At 40.4% G+C, this 16,990-nt stretch overlaps 1 protein-coding gene across 1 annotated transcript; it reads left to right on the forward strand.

The window, feature by feature from the left end:
• The first annotated feature begins 3,586 nt into the window (after nt 1-3,586).
• LOC143850918 (wound-induced protein 1-like) lies at nt 3,587-4,409 on the forward strand. Its single transcript, XM_077360205.1, has one exon. It carries the CDS (start codon nt 3,838-3,840, stop codon nt 4,162-4,164), a length of 327 nt encoding a protein of 108 aa, XP_077216320.1. The 5' UTR covers nt 3,587-3,837; the 3' UTR covers nt 4,165-4,409.
• The last annotated feature ends 12,581 nt before the right edge of the window (nt 4,410-16,990 follow it).

A 16,990-nucleotide genomic window follows, 5' to 3' on the forward strand; every position in this document is an offset into this window, starting at 1 on the left:
TACGAGCATTCCTCTCTTTCCACAAGAACCACCATGAGGCCAGGAGACACATCTTCCACAGCGTTCTGTCTTTCCTTTTCCAAGGAGTCCAGGCCCAACTCTGAATGAATTCAGCGTCTTTAACCGATTCTTGACATTATCTTTAGTCAAGGTCTTCTTCAGGACATCAGACACTTCATGCGCAACAGCTCCTTGAACCCGGCACCAGTCTTTTGCCCTTCAGCTATCTGATTCTTAAGGGCTGCTAAAAGAACCCCATCCATAGCTCCATTCCACGCGGCATTCGCCTTCTTTTCCGTCATACCTGCAGTTGTTGCCATCTCGCTTGCAACTTTCCAAAAGCATTCATATAAAAATTATTCACTCAAAGAAGTATAGATAACCAGTACTAATGCAAACATAGAAGTAACATTAACCCATGAACCAATACTAATGCAAACATCGAAATTACATAAATCTCAAGAAAGCAAGGAATATAAGCTACGGTTCCAGCAAACTACACATCGAAATTATGAAATCCACATCCAAACACAGGTGGTGCACACTATTGTGACCATGTCATTTCCTAGCGACGACGTGCTTCGAAATCATTCCACATTTGATTCATGATTGCAGTTCGAATGTTACGACCTTCCCTTACATCCTCGGCCCTGGTCATAGGAGGAGGAGGAACAGGTCCTTCTTCCTCCTCTTCCTCCTCAGCTACAAGCGATGCCAGCTCATCGTCAACATCCTGAATGTAGGAGTCGTCAGGCATCTCCCTCCTAATGTGGTTGTGGACGCAGCAACAGGCCAACACTATGTCGATCTGCTTGGAATATGAATACATGGGTACTGAATTTAATATGCTGAATCACTTCTTCAAGACACCAAAAGTTCACTCGATTACATTCCTGGCTGAAGAATGCCTTTGATTATACAACTCCTCGGGCTTTCCTAGGTCTGCGCCCTCTAATATGATTGAGATGGTAACCAATACCTCGGATTGGAGTTATAAAATGGGACAGACACGGATACCCGGCATCACCAAGGTAAAACTTTCCTACAATCAAACAAAGGATTACAATTAAATTAGCTAAGTACTACAGAAACCGCATCAATACAAACAGTCTAATAAGCTAATTATTACCTGACAAAATGGGAATCCCGTTCGGCTTTGATATAGCAGATGCTAACACCCGTGAGTCCGATGCCGACCCCTCCCACCCACAAAGGACGTAGGTAAACTTTAGGTCAAAGTCGCAACAGGCTAACACATTTTGGGATGGGAAGTGCTTACGACAAATATATCTTTTTTGAATATCCTCAGATACTTTTGCATGAATGTGGGTCCCTTCAATTGCACCAATACAATCCTATAATCAGGACATTCAGATGTCAACTGTAAGTGTTAACATATTGGCCTCAATTACTAACAACCTTCAGTCGAAATGCGTAGCTATCGTAAACGTACCTTAAAGTAAGGCATAAAATTAGGATTATCAAGGATTGCCCGTGGTGTCTCCCTTGATGGACTACTATGAACATGTCTTGTAGGATGAGAACAGCGTCGAGAACCTTATTAAAATACTTTGAAACAGTAGCCCCTGACCTTCTTGTGGTTGCCCTAACAGTACGATTCCTTTCATTGTGTGCAATCACACTTAAGAAAATTGCCACCTGTTCCTCAACAGTGCAGTGAATTGTGTCTTTCAACAATGTTGTGCTTCTGAAAAGACCCACGAAGGCGCGGAAGCACCGAACATCCATTCGAAGAAGAGCAACACAATGGTTCTCTGCGTGCGTGATACGTCTAACAAAGGTCCTACGGGTTAAGTACCCGCTTTCGTAAGGGGCTCTTGTAATATTCTGCTCAAGGTATAGTCGAACCCTAAGTGTAACTGCGGCCGCCGCAGAGATTACTATAGCTGCAGCTCGAAGGATCAACATTCGCCTATCTGCTGGTTGACGAGGCATGATGGTAACCCTACCAAATACTAAAACAAATAACATTTAGGATAAGAACACAACCGGCAAAGACACCATAACCACAGTCACAACCATCGAAACAAAACTCCTACAGCCACCACCAACCACCAAAGCACCAACAAGCAACCACAACCACCGTAACACCAAACAACATCATCCACAAAAATATATCCCCTACCCTGATCAGCACCTCAGATCCACCACCAAAAATATACATCCCCATTAGAACCTCAAATCCACCACAAAAATATGCATCCCCAACCCACATCACCAACAACCAAATTTTTTTTTTCACATTTAATGCTACCGCATAAACAACACGTACATACTATCACAAAAATCTTGCAAGAAAAACTACTCATCTGTTCCAATTAATTCTACTCATCTGCTCCAATTAAAACAATGTAGCCCATGGTCCAAATCAAAACAAGAAAGATAATTAGGAGTTGGAAATCAACCACAAAAAAAAACCCCTCTAATCTAGAGAGAGGGAAAGACAAAAACACAAAACCCTAACAATTGAACCCCCAACATAACAGATCCTCTATAAATCAGAAACTCTCATCAAGAAAAAAATAAAAAGATGAAGCTCTTGCATGGGGAAGAATGAACGAAACAATACCTTCTTCGACAGAGGAGAAAGATGTGCTTCGTCGATATTTGTGTACTCGCCGGAGTATTTACCGTGACCGGAGTGCCCGACGAAGATGAAGATGTTAGAATCAAAGGCTAGGGTTTCATTTCTAGTTTTAAGAAAAAACAACAAACAGAAAGAAAAATGAGAAGAAACAAAGGCAATAACAATAAATCAGGCAATAACAAGAAACCAGATTTGTTCTGTAAAAATGAGAATGGTTTAAACCACCATCGATTTAAACCCGTTAGAATCGAAACCCTAAAATGAAAAAAAAATACCCTAAACCGAACCCTCAAAGCGGAATAAACCCTAAAAGGTTACAGATCGGAGCCCAAACAACTGAAATAGCTTATAAAACCTAAAAAAATTCAGCACAAACCCCATAAAAATGAAAAAAACAAGAAGGCATTCCACATTTGAAGAAGAAAGAGGGAAAAAATGAGTAAATGAGAGAGAGGGAGAGGAGATCTTACATTTTTTTGCCTTGCCGGAGGGGAGAGGTCGCCGGAGATGATGATGGAGCTGGTGGGTTTCGTCGGAGGGTTTGTAGCGAGAACAGTTTCGAGGAGGGGAACCTGACTTTTTTTCCCGAGACTTTATCCCTCTCTTTTTCCCATGTTTTTCATCGGAAAATTGCAAAGGAAATGGCGAGAAAATTTCAGTTTCCACATCATTTTTTGACGTTAAATACAGTTTCCACATCCTCTAAACAACTTTCTTGAGAAAGCAAGCGAACATGCGAAAATGTGTTTTCCCGGGAAAATTTGGGTTACTTTCCCATCCTTTCCTTTCTCGAGATGACAAGTGAACAGAGCCTAAATGAAAAAATGCGTTAAGTCATGGCCCATCTTTGAAAAGGGTTTTCAAAATGTGTTCAAACAAACAAAGAAAGGCATGACTAATGCAGTTATGTGCGTGGGGACACGTAAACCAAGTTGTGGGCCCCACACAAACATCTCTCTATATCAAGCTCCCATCTCCTCTCCCTCTTCTCCACGCCTTTCCTCATCCCAATCTTCTCTTCCCCTCCCCCTCAATTGTTACAGCCACCCCTCCCCTCTCTTCTTCTTCTTTTCCCAGCACTGGCTAATCTCGAAGACTCAAATCCCAACAAAGGGGTGGTACGCGCCCTATATGAAGCCCTAAGCGCAAAGGACGTAGACACAGTCCATCGACTCCTCGCACCGGACCTAGAGTGGTGGTTCCATGGCCCACCTTCCTGCCAATATCTGATGCGATTACTCACCGGTATCGCCACGTCATCATCTGAGGATTCCTTCTCTTTCATTCCCCACACCATCAAACCATTCGGGTCCACCGTCCTAGCCGAGGGACGTGATCCCGTCCGTTCAGTCTCGTGGGTCCACGCTTGGACGGTTACCGATGGGGTAGTCACCCAAGTTAGGGAGTACTTCAATACATCCCTCATCGTGACTCGTCTTGGGGACGATTCGAGTCAGTCTCCTGCACCTTATTATTGCCTTAATTCGCCTCTTTGGGAGAGTAGTTTTTCGGGTAGTGCCGGAAAATCCATGCCGGGTCTTGTTCTTGGAATCTAGTCTTGATTTGAAGAAATTAGTGTTGCTTTTTTATATATATAAGAGTGATTTTTTCTTTGTGGGTTTTGGATTGTACACCCTTTTATGCATACTCTCTCTCTCAATGGGCTATAGATTATTGATAGAGAGAGAGATGTAAGGGGGTTTGGTAATTGGTTTTTCTTTCTTATGAGTGTTTTTTTCTTCTTCTTCTTCTGTATGTTTTGTGTTCGTTTTATCAATAAAAGTTATGGGTGTTTTCTTAATCTTACTGGATATTGTGTTGCTTTTTCCTGGGTGATATTTTTTCACTCCTCTTTAGGATAATGCGCCCTTCTGGTAACGTGATTTGACGTAAAAAAGCGTTAACGTCTGGTTAGAATTCCCGGTACAGTGGGGCGCATTATCCGACAGTGGTGGCGAAAAATCCATCTCCCTTTTTTGGTATTTTATGTTTACCTTCCTTTCAAGTTTCAATGCCGTGACCGGTTTTGGAGCTATGCGGTTTCAGAAGAAAAGTGGTTTTTCGGATTGAATAGGTCCCAATTTTCAGGAAGGGAAATCTGGTGTGAAACTGAGCGGGTGGATTTTTAAGGCTGGTGACACGTGTACGGTGGGATGATAGTTAACGTAGTTGGCTTATTTTCCTCTGCCAGTTGTTGGTCAGCGTACGCCACGGCGGAGGGAGGAGGGTGTGAAATCAGAAAAGGCGTTCGTAATATCATTGATTTTGGAAAACTTCAAAACTGATATTTCCACCTCTTTTCCATTTTTACACCCCCCCGAGTCTACGGGTCGAGGGAGTAGGTTTTCTTTTCGTGTGGGTTTTCCGTTTTCACATGAAGGACAATTTGGTATTTTCATGAGTAAAAAAAACGAATCAGTCATGAGTATTTTTGGTCACAAATTGATGGCATGACCTGATTTTCAAAATTCACTCGATTGCGAGGACACTAATTGTAAATTAAAATTCACTCGATTGCGAGGACACTAATTGTAAATTGTCAAACAAGAAGACTGTTTCTATGACTGTTTATGCAAATAGAGTTGGTAGAGGACCTTGTTTTTGCAAAAAACTCCTTCCTAAGAAGCTCTCGGTAGCCAAAAAGAAAATGTGAGTTCGTCTTGTCTTGTCATTGGTAGTGCAAATATCATTAACTTAAATAAATATGGGAGCTTATATTTGCACTCCTTTTTGTTCTCGTGAGGATGCACACGGTTGGTCTGGTTAAGTTTAGGGAGTTTTTTTAACCGAACAGATCCCATCGGTTTGGAGAAAATTTCTCCAAACCGTAACCAAACCAATGGGGTTGTAACCGAACCGATTTTGACTGGTTCGGTTTACGGTTCATGTATTTTTTGTTTTTGGTTCAGCTTTAATATATATTCAAATCAAGTAGTTAAATAAGTTTATCTATCCAAAAAAATGTTTATCTATCCAAATCAGCCATCAACTGTAGAACATATCCAAATCAAGTCATCAACTCAAATCAAGTCATCAACACAAATACAAAGTCATAAATGGGCGTCTACAGGGGTGGCCAAAATGGGGTGTCTACAGTTTCCCATCGGTTCGGCTCTTTTCATTTTCGGATTAAAACTCAAAAATCGTCAACCGAATTCAGTAAAAGTCTTAACCCTTACCGAACCAATGCCTATAAAAACCGAACCGAACCAAACCGAAAGCCCCGATTCGGTTCGGTTTATCGGTTTGGCTGGGTTTTTTTTTTGTTCAGCCCTAGTTCTCATATTGGATGCTCTCTCTTTAATTTGAAATTGTGAACATTAATTACGATCACAGAAGTATAAAATAAAGAGAAGGCTGCCTATATTAAAATAAGGGGGTGCCACTTTCATCATATTAATTAGTAGTAATAAATAAAGGGAAATGTTATCAGCACTACTGTATTTTGATGAGGGCACACCTCACTTTATTAAAAGTACTGTATGGCCCGCATCATAGGATGATCCAAACTGTCCATTAGATGGGCCACAGCCTAAATAGGTTGTGCCCCAAAAATCGTTTCCATAGGTTGATCCCAACCCTCCGATCTGAATGTTAAAGGGTTGATCATAGGCCTCTATAGATCGGAGGGTTAGGATCAACCTATGGAAATGATTTTGGGGGCATAATCTATTTAGGCTGTGGCCCATCTAATGGACGGTTTGGATCATCCTATGGTGCAGGCCATACCTTACTTTTAATAAAGTGAGGAGTGCCGTCATCAAAATACAGTAGTGCTGATAACATTTTCCTAAATAAAAGCAAGAGCATATTAGTCATTCTCATATGTTTTGTCTTCCTGTTTTATACTCTTATCGCCAAAAATTGATAAGGACTTAGAGAATAAGGATAAGAGCACAAATTGGGACTAAGCATATTCTCTTGATAGCATAAGTTAGTTTAGTCAGGAGGGATGAGGATGATAAAGGCTTATATACATATACCTATATAAAAGTAAACTGAAAACAAGAAATTTTTTCCAACTTGTCATTGTTGATAGTGATTCACCTTGGATTCTAATATTCCATGTTCTGGATTGGAAAGTTCAATGTTATATCAACTCTCTCTCCCAAAGCCTTTCTACTTGTCTATGTTCTCTTATTCAATTGAAAACTCTAATGCCAAATCACTATAAAAATAATGAGAGGACTGATCCAAGTGTATAGGGTATAAAGTTGGGAATAGAATTTAGTACATAGTTGGGGATAATACATTCGCATTTGGAATTCTCTTATTTTGATATTTACACCTTTTATTTAGGGGAGTGATAAATCGACTCCCCAAATTGATAAATCGACTCCCCATGTGTCTTTCTCTCTCCTCTAGGTTAGAGAGAGAAAGAGGAGAGAGATAGACACATGGGGAGTCGATTTATCCACATGGGGAGTCAATTTATCACTGCCCTTTATTTATTTATATTTTAAATTTTTGTGACGAATACATGTTTGGAAACCATGAAATTTTTTCCATGGAATATTAGTTTATCAAGTTGTGAAAGAAGGCTAGGGATAGTGGGTGATGAAGAGACTTGAGATGCCATGACTGAAGGAAGGGTAAGAAGTGACTAAAAAGCAGGGGAAAAAATAATTTACATTTTGATTAGATTTTTTCTTTTCCTTGTTTTTTCAGCCTTTTCATACCCTTTCCTCACGCCTTCCCTTTCTAGGCTCTCCTTCTCGCACCCTCCCTAGCTTTGATAAAGTAAAATTTCAGGACAGCGAAACATGGCCTGTGTTAGAATTACTAATAACTTATTTTTAGCTTGTAATATCATTATTGTTTATGGGTATGCTATTATAATGATATTACCATAATCTCCATTGGGTAACATGTTACAGACACCATGCGTGTGTCCATTGGGTAACATTTTTAGCTTGTAATTCCACTCATCCAGATTAGAGACATTGACTATAAGTTATCATTTAAAAAAAAAAAAAACATAATCCCACTTGATTTAAATTTATAATGTCTCATTTGTTAAAGTATAAACGATAAATAACGCCTTTCTCCAACAGCTTAAGCTATTGGAGAAGTTGGTAAGTTAACATGGTATCAGAGCCAAAGGTCCCGAGTTCAAACCTCCCGGATAGCGAAAATCCACATGCAATGATCAGCCCAAAGTGGGACCACATGTGCTACGTGTTTGCCAAGTGGGCCACACGTGCGGGGGAGTGTTACAGTATAAACGATAGATAACGCCTTTCTCCAACATAAGCTATTGGAGAAGTTGGTAAGTTAACATCATTAATTTCAAGTTTTAAAAAAAAAAATTCTCTACCCCAACTAGATCAAAGAGGGACCCATTCAAGCCCCAGGTCAGATTCAAGCAGTAACAAGGAATATTACATAGCAAGTTGACTAATAAATGAAAAGAATAAATGAGAATTGAATAGTGGATTGAATGCGAGGAATAGAACTTGATAAACACACTCTAAGTCTCTAATAACACTTGATTCACAAGTGATCGATCTTTGTTTAAACCTGCTCTAATACCACTCTTGATTACATAGAACTTGAAAATCAGTTTGTGCAACAATTTTTAATCTTTCTTTCACTTGTAGAACTTTAATGTGGTGTTTGACCACTGTTTCTTATGCAAATCATTCTTCCAAGTGCCTGACTTCTTATTACATAAACGTGAAAATCACTTGCTGCAAAATTTTCTAACATTAAATAATTAAGGGTAATGATAAATCTATTGAGTTGGAGATACAAAATCACCAGTTCTGTTTCATTCATTGAGTGGGTCCCACTTGCCCCTTTTAGGTGGGATGCTCTCTCTCTCTCTCTCTCTCTCTCTCTCTCTCTCTCTCTCTATATATATATATATATATATATATAGGTTAAAAACAGTGGGGGCCCACATTTTTGGGGTGATCCAAACCATTCATTTGAAAGGCCCTTACCTAGATAGGGTGTCCACAAAAAATCAGCCCCATAGGATCATCCTAACCCATGCAATAGTGGAGGGAAAAATGGTGAAGGGTTGCTGCTAACGTTAACATAAAACAAGGGTGGGCCCACATTGTTGGGGTGATCCTAAGCATTCATTTGAAAGGCCCCATCATGGACAGGGTGTGTACCAAAAATCAGCTTCATTGGATTATCATAGGATGTCCATTTGTGGGGGTGAAAATGGACATATACTGTTTGTCCCCTAATCTGCCCATTTTTCACCCCTCAAATGGACACCCTAAAATGATCCAATGATGCTGATTTTTTGTGGACACCGTATTCCACGAAAGGGCCTTCCAAATGAATGCTTTGGATCCCCCCAACAATGTGGGCCCGACCTTGTTTTATGCTAACGTTAGCAGCAACCCTGTCCTCATGTGTGTGTGTGTGTGTGTGTGTGTGTGTGTGAGAGAGAGAGAGAGAGAGAGAGAGAGAGAGAGAGAGAGAGAGAGAGGGTTTTGAAGAAGAAGGGAAAATGAATGGAGGAGAGGAGAAGGCTAGGGCAAGGCAAGAGGGTTTTCTCTTGGGGACCCTAGGATGGCTTTTGTGGTGGAGCAAAAGCAAGGTTCTTCTTGAGGAGAAGGCTAGGGCAAGGCAAGAGGGTTTTCTCTTGGGGCCCTAGGAGGGCTTTTGCCGTGGAGCAAAAGCAAGGTTCTTCTTGAGGAGAAAGTTAGGGCAAGGCAAGCTAAGAGAGGTTTTCTCTTGAGGGCTCTAAGAGGGCTTTTGTGGTGAAGAAAACGCAAGGTTCTTCATCTACTCAAGGTTGAGGAGAAATTAAGGGCAAGAAGAGGTTTTCTCTTGGGCTCTTGAAAGGCTTTTTGTGGTGAAGCAAAAAGGGTTTCTCCTCCTCTTCTTGTTTACTCAAGGTGTATTCTTCTTCTTCCATCTTCTTCGCCTTTGGATTTTCTCTATTGTAGCACAAGCATTATGTTGGAGGATTTTCCAACTACTTCTCGAAAGAGGGTTTTTCCATGTACTCAGTGTAGAGACTTGTAGGTTATTGTGCGGCGACATAGAAGGTTGGGGGAAGGGTTTTATCCGTGGAGGTAACGCTGTATTATTTTGGTTCTAAATAGTGATTGAGTGTTGTCTTGTCCGTGGAATAACCCATTGTTGTGAACCACGTATATTCTTGTCTTCTTGTGGTTGCTTGTGATTTGCTTTCTTTTGGTTGTTATTTGTTGACATATATTTTCTTCATCTTGTTGTGTAAGATCTTGAGTATTTCCGTGTGTTCGCCGGTGGCATATAGCAGGATGTTATTGGCGGTGGGTTCTGGTCGCCTACAAATCATCAACCCCCAAATCTCTCTCTCTCTCTCTCTCTCTCTCTCTCAGGGTTGATTTAAGATATATGGGGGTTGATTTATCACTGCCCATAATTAAACGTTAATAGGAATCTTGCTCATATTTTCTCCATTTGCAAGCAAATTGGGTAGTCTTTATCATTAGGACTTTTTAGGTCATTTCATCCCCAAGATGAGATCGGGCTAATGTTATGTTCCTGTATGCACATTATGCTTTTGGAAACCTGCATTGATCCACCCAGAAAAAATCATTTAGTGTCATTATCGAGAGAGAGAGAGAGAGAGGGGGGGGGGGGGTGTTTTTAGTGTTTTACTCATTTAATTGACTTAACAAAAGCCTATACTTCTAAAAGGGAAGACCCAGATAATTAAAAAACAGCAAAAACGAAGGATCATGCCTCCCGAAAAAAAAAGATTATCACAACAAGAGAAAAAAAACTCTCATTAAGACTAACCCTAAAGCTCAACCAAATGTATTGGGACCAACTCGAACAAGTGCTCAAAAGTTCCTAGAAATCCTTCAAGAACAATCCAGTAGTGTCTTCAGGGTTGTGTACCTCACCAGAATTCCCAGGAGGCAAGGTTAGCCATTCTTCAAGCAACGAGCTCTGCTCCTCAAACTCCATTGAAGAGGTCCCACCAAGCTCAGAACCATTTATACCCTTCTTAAACTGCCCCAAAAAGCCAGTCTCTACGTCTTCACCAAATGGGTATGTTGACTCTTCAGAGATCTTCTCATGCCCACTATCTAGGGTTTTGAGAAACCCTAGCCACCAAGTGTATGATGACTGGTTATCAGTCCACTCAAATTCGTTTAGTTCAATGGGAGGAGTGGGAAGGATTGAAGGGGACCCACTTGACCATGTGGGTTGTGGGAGGGGAACATTGTAACCTTTTTTCATGGAAACCCCAGTTGAAAATGATGAAGATGATGATGCTCTGTGGTGGTGCAAGGCATTAACAATCTCTCTTCTAGCCTCAGCTATGTTTAGTATACTACCATGGGGAACTCTTCTGGTATGAGATCTTCTTCCTGTGGGTTTTTTGGGAGAGTTTTTGTGGGTTCCCATCTTCTCTATTTTGTCCAAGGGGAGAGAGGTCGAGATGTTTTTATGAGAATTAAAAAAAGAGATGGAAGTTTCGGGAACAGTGACATGTATGAGGACACGTAGATGGGGTTTATGAAACAGCTCAGATCTCTGTCCCAAACTAAAAAACTTTGTGCCGCATTTCCCACCCCTGTGCTCTTCATTTTTTTTCTTGTCTATTACTTATTTTTGTCTGACTCGGTTTAAATTGCGAGGGGATGTGCCACCCTTTGTTTTTGTACTTTCCACTCCATCTCTTTCTTTCTTTTTTCGTTAACCATGTTTGGCTATGGAATATTTGTGGGTGCATATGTGAAAGATGGGGACTTCAGAGTTGAAAGGGTGGGAGTGATGGGAGCATGGAAAGAAAATCCCGAAATACAAATTAAAAAAAAAATTCTAAATAGATTCATTTTTTACTAGTTTTTATGGATTTTGTATTCTATATCCACTCCTTCACATCCATTGTCACACAGTTGGGCCAGCCAATATTACGTGGAATAATTTTATGGTTGCCCACACATGGCCTAAATGTTACAAGATTGCTTAACGAAAAATAATCCGGTGGAGGATTTAAGTTTTGTTCTTTTTCTTCTTCTTCTTTGACAACAAATTGTACTTCATCTATTAAAAAATAAATTAAATGTACTTCAACTAAATGTCCTCGTATTGCGGCTCAAACCCGGCTGAGTGCACGAATGGGTCCCTCCTTATCCAGCTCCAACGGAAGGGTTATCAACGGGATGATATGGGGGATGGCATGCACTCACAAATAGGGGGTTAGGTGCACCCGGAGTTGGAACTGCGGTTGAACCCTTCGACACTCGAGTTAGTTTGAGGCAATAGATGTAACTAAACGGAAAGGGGATATGCTTTGGCTGCCTTTGATCATTTCTTTAGACTGTGGGTTTCCCCTTTTATAGGCAGAGGTTCTATAACTCTGATGTTAGGCCATGGTGATGGCTATCATTGGTACCTATATCGGCGCCACCAGCTTGTCCAATCGCAGCGACGGTCGTTGGGACATTTAATGGTGATGCCATGATTGGCGCTGGTGTTGCTCTGTCCCAAGAGTCCGGTGGCGGCACATGATTGGTGGATGAGGTGGCGCATGATCACCGGAGGTGCCACACTGGCTGGAGTTATGGTATTGGCCTGAAGATTCATCATTATCTGAGATACAGTGGATTTTGCTACATTGTTGTGTTTGTGTGGGGACTTTGGTGCGCCTAGGTGAAAGTTTGTGGTGAAATCGCCATGTGTGACGAAAGCTGAATTGCCCAAAAACCAAAAAAATCGGATTCCACCAACCAAACGAAGACTTAGTTGCTAGATTCATAATGGTTATGAATTGGAAATAAAATAAAGAAGAAATACTCACAATTGATAATCCCTTTTAATAATAATTGCTTGATCCACTCCCCACTAGGTATGCTCGGCGTTTCTCAAACCCAAGCCCCTCCAAAAGTCGAAGTAGTAGCTTCTAAACCACGTGGAGATGGATGAGGGAGGATATGGACTAAAACTAGAACGAGAACTAGAATTGGAACGAAACTAGAACTAGAACTTCAGGGGGGGGGGGGGTGGGTTGGACGAATTTTAATGGACATAAAATTCAATTGGGATGATTACAAAATTCGTTCAGCCCTATCCTCCTTTTATAGAGCTCCATAAGAGTTTGTTTCCCATGATGAATCCTCTTGGATTTGGAAACCCACTTTGAATAGAATTCAATTAAGTTTTTAAAAAAAAACTATTTTTATATGTATAGAAGCTTCCAAATTCAATGAGTTTCCTTTTCAAATTCAAGCTCTCCTTGCCTTTTGAATTTCCACCAATAGGAATTGTCCAAATTCTAGCCAATAGGAATCCACATAATTCTCAACCAATAGGATGAAATTTTTTAACTAAGCACATGCCAATTAGTTCACTTAGGTTTCCACCAATATGAATTAAGCAATTCACTTAAATTCCCACCAATAGGATTTAAGCTTTTAATTAGCACATGTCAGTTAACTCACTTATAATCCAACCAAAAGGATTTAAGTATTTAATATGCACATTTCAGGGGTTCATTGATTAGTGAACATCTAGTGCTGGTAAGGTCGGGACTATGGTCGTCTGTCTTTGGTTTGCCGGCCGATAAGATCTCTGAGATTGGTTGGAATTAAAACTTTTAATTAAGCACATGCTAATTAGTTCACTTAAGTTTCTACCAATAACATTTAGGCAATTCATTTAAATTCCCACCAATAGGATTTAAGATTTTAATTAGCGCATGTCAATTAACTCTCTCATAATCCAACCAATAGAATTTACGTATTTAATTTGCACATGCAAATTAAACACATACACACTATGTATCTCTTCCTCTAATAAAGTGCACACACCCTATGTATGGTGCATCTCCTCCCTGTATCACATACAGTGGATCAAAGCCATTCCTCGCGTGCGATAAAGTCCAGAACTCAGATTGTCCAACAATCCTTAAGGGTCTAGCGAGTTGTGAGTGGGATCGTCGTAGGGATCTAATGGTTGTTCCTTTAGGTCCCACCATGGGCCCTACTGTGATCTCACGCAATATAGTTGAACTATGACCGCATTAGGCAAGTGGCCCCCACCATGACATTCTCCTGAAGAAGACCATTAGATCTAAATATCCAAAGCACATCCATTGTGTGTATCCTTACTCTGATCATACATTTACCGAGTTGGGTCCTACGGGGTTCGACATCAATTAACCCCTGGGCCCACTCAATGGTATACCATTCGATCTATCAATTTTAGCCCGCAAATGCTTTTGCAAAGTCCCTTTCCAAAACTAATATAATTTTCCAAAACCTTTGATAAATACTTTTATCCAATCGGTTGGCTACCTTTTATTTAAGGGCATAGCTGAGATCGAAACTGTAAATGCTATTAATCTACAAGATTCCTTGTTGGGCATCACTATTCATCCCATGGATTTGCCTGATGACTTAGTACGATCCGCTGTTAATCTTAATTGGGGACTACAGTTAGATAGACCAAAGCCATAAGACTTGCCTCCAAAAGGAGCCCTCAGATCTAAGGATATATCCAAGGGTCTTGTCTGACATAAAACCTTATCATACTTCATCCATATGTTATTCTATTAAGCGATCCTTTCAGTGCGTGATCCAATTATTGCACCCATTCCACTTACTTAGGGTCAACTACCCTAGTGACCGAGATAGGCCACCCCAATGCGTTTATTGAGGCAGGATTGATGTCGATTGTGTATGGGTACAAGGTGTCCAACTTCAACCCCAACCGAAAACATTTTAGGTCTGCAAAGAACCGGAAGGTCATATCTCCCTCCCACAAAATCTCTATGTGCATTACCTATCATATGATGTTACTTAAGGACAAACATATATCAACAAGTACATCACACACTCTTAGAAATACCCAATAGATGTCATGAAACAATAAAAATATATAAAATGTAAGTGTCAAAACAACTAGAACTAACTTTTAGGTAGGGCTGCAACTCGAGCCGGGTTTTACCCGACCCGAAAATAGCCTGGGTTGGGTTCAGTTTTCATGGGTTTCGGGTCGAGCCAGGTTGAGCATTCAAAAGCCTGCATGAATCTCGGGTCGGGCCGGGTTTGAAGGGGCCTGACCCGACCCGACCCGAGTTACATAAGTTATAGTATGTACACTTTTTTCTATTGTTAGTTAAAAGTTAAAAGTGAAAACCCACGCCCCCATTGTTATTGTATGTGAGTGTAATTTCTACTTCTATGAGTTGAGTTGATTCAAGTGTTTGATTCAGCATTGTTTGATTGTAATTACAACATTGTTTGATTACAGTATTGTTTGATTCAAGTGTAATGTGAGTGTAATTACATCATTGTTTGATTCAAGTGTAATGTGAGTGTAATTTCTGCTTCTATGAGTTGAGTTGACTTGCCAAACAAGAATTTTCCTTAAAAAATTGTGTCAACGTGAAAAAACCCGACCCAACCCGAGATTTATCATGGGTAGGGCCGGGTTTGGGAATCGTGGGTTTTCAGAAAAAAAACCTGACTCGACCCGACCCGAGATATTTCTCGGGTAGGATTGGGTTCTCCAAAACCCGACCCGCCCGACCCGAGTTGCAGCCCTACTTTTAGGTCACACACTCTAACAATTTGATCATTCTTTTACTACCTTTTGTTTAAACCACTGCCATATTAAGCTCAATTTTTTCTTGCCCCTGTTTTTGTATTGAAAATTTTCCCATCCCGTGTTTAATAGTATTAATCTGAAGCCAGCCTGATTCCGAGGTAAATTTTGGATCTGCCTGGCATGTGGACCCGTCGTTGTAAGCGGGGCCCACAAGCTAAGGCATGTCATGTGTGCCCCTACCATGTGTGAACACTTTTTCACTTCTAAACTATCACCACTAGTATAGGATAGAAATGTAGTTGAACTTTCGAACAGTTTCCAGTAGAAAAGAAGGTAAAAGCAGAATCAATGAGAGAAAAAATGGGTAGATGAATTGAAAGAAGGTGAGATAGAGATGGAGCAGAGGCTCTATAATAATAAGAGAAACAGCAAAAGTAAAATCCAAACCAAACTTCTTACCTTTTTGGGGAAGCAATAAATTCTCACAAGCACAACCCATGTCCCACTATTTTTATATTACTTCTCATTTGGGTCCAACTTCTCTCCCACTGAGCCTATGTTACTTTTTGAACTCAACTGTATAAACTATTTGAACCACCTGTTTGAAATAGTTTAGGGAACTGATATATTAGCCCCTTTTCTTCGTGGGACACCCCCTCCAGAGTAACCTGGGAAGAAAAGGGGGTGAATATTTCATTTCACACTAATAACGGGACTTGCTAGGGACAATCGCAAGGCATTTTGTTCCACGTCTGTTGCATGAGAGAGCAGCCACATAGGCTCACTTTTCAACAGATTTTCTGCGTTGGTTAAGTTGGTCACCAAGAGAAAATACATGCGTATGAGTCCCATGCCAAACAGATGATATTGATCATAGCGAAAATAGCACATCCATGGACTCAAAATTGCATTTAAATTTGGGTCTAACAATCGGTTGTCACAATCTCAAACGAACAGGGCTTAAAAGCTGCTTTTGATCATGGGGCAGGGATTATCCATTTGTCATTGGGCTAATGAGAATGGTGCCTTCTCACAGTGGCCCCACCAAGTCAATGCTCCCATTCACAACTCAATTATTCTAAGTGGATAATGGTACCCACAATTAAAACTCATCAATGCTGATAAATTGTTCACAATTCAAGTATCCTTCAGGAGATTGTCCCCTGTTTCATGGTTTTAGAAATCTCAAGATGGGGGAGAGATTTCTAAAACCTGGATTTCTTACTTAAACCCTTCATCGGCAACCTACTTCCCCCCACATTTGCAACCTAATTTCATTGTAAAATCTAAAATTTTACATAGCTTTCAAACTAAGACCCGGATTCTAAAATCCACTTATCCAAACAGCCCCTAAATAACTATTGATATCTGCACGACCTTATTTTGATAATGGGGCTAACTCAACTTTTGTTTTACACATTTTAATTGGCTATTAAACATTGTTACAGAAAGTGAGTTCGCCCTATTATCGAAATACGGTGGTGAGGATTAGCCTATTGGAATTCTTAAAAATCAAGTCTTAATTTTACAATGGGATTCCCTTGCGTCCATCGCAGAAGGCATTTCGCGAGGTCTCTTGCATGAAAGAGCAGCCACATCATGAATAAGACAAAATCTGTTGAAAAGTGAGCCTGTGTGGCTGCTCTCTCATGCAACTGACGGCCAGCGGAATGCCTTATGCAATGGATGCTAGCAAATCCCATTTACAATTTTGGAATCAATTTGAAAAAAAAAAAAAATTTAGTTAGAAAATACCCAAAATTGAAAATTTTGAATTAGTTGTGGGGTTATTTTATCAAATGGGTTAGGGTGCGTAGTATACACCATGCCTAAGTTAAGAATGACCGTTACACTCATTCAGTC

This window comes from Tasmannia lanceolata, unplaced genomic scaffold, assembly GCF_043159265.1.
Source record: "Tasmannia lanceolata isolate RefF3 unplaced genomic scaffold, GAP_Taslan_0.1 ptg000018l, whole genome shotgun sequence".
NCBI classification, from domain to species: domain Eukaryota; kingdom Viridiplantae; phylum Streptophyta; class Magnoliopsida; order Canellales; family Winteraceae; genus Tasmannia; species Tasmannia lanceolata.

Bases quoted from the DNA above. Each gene is read 5' to 3' on its own strand.
- LOC143850918 (XM_077360205.1), top strand. From the start codon at position 3,838: ATGCGATTACTCACCGGTATCGCCACGTCATCATCTGAGGATTCCTTC.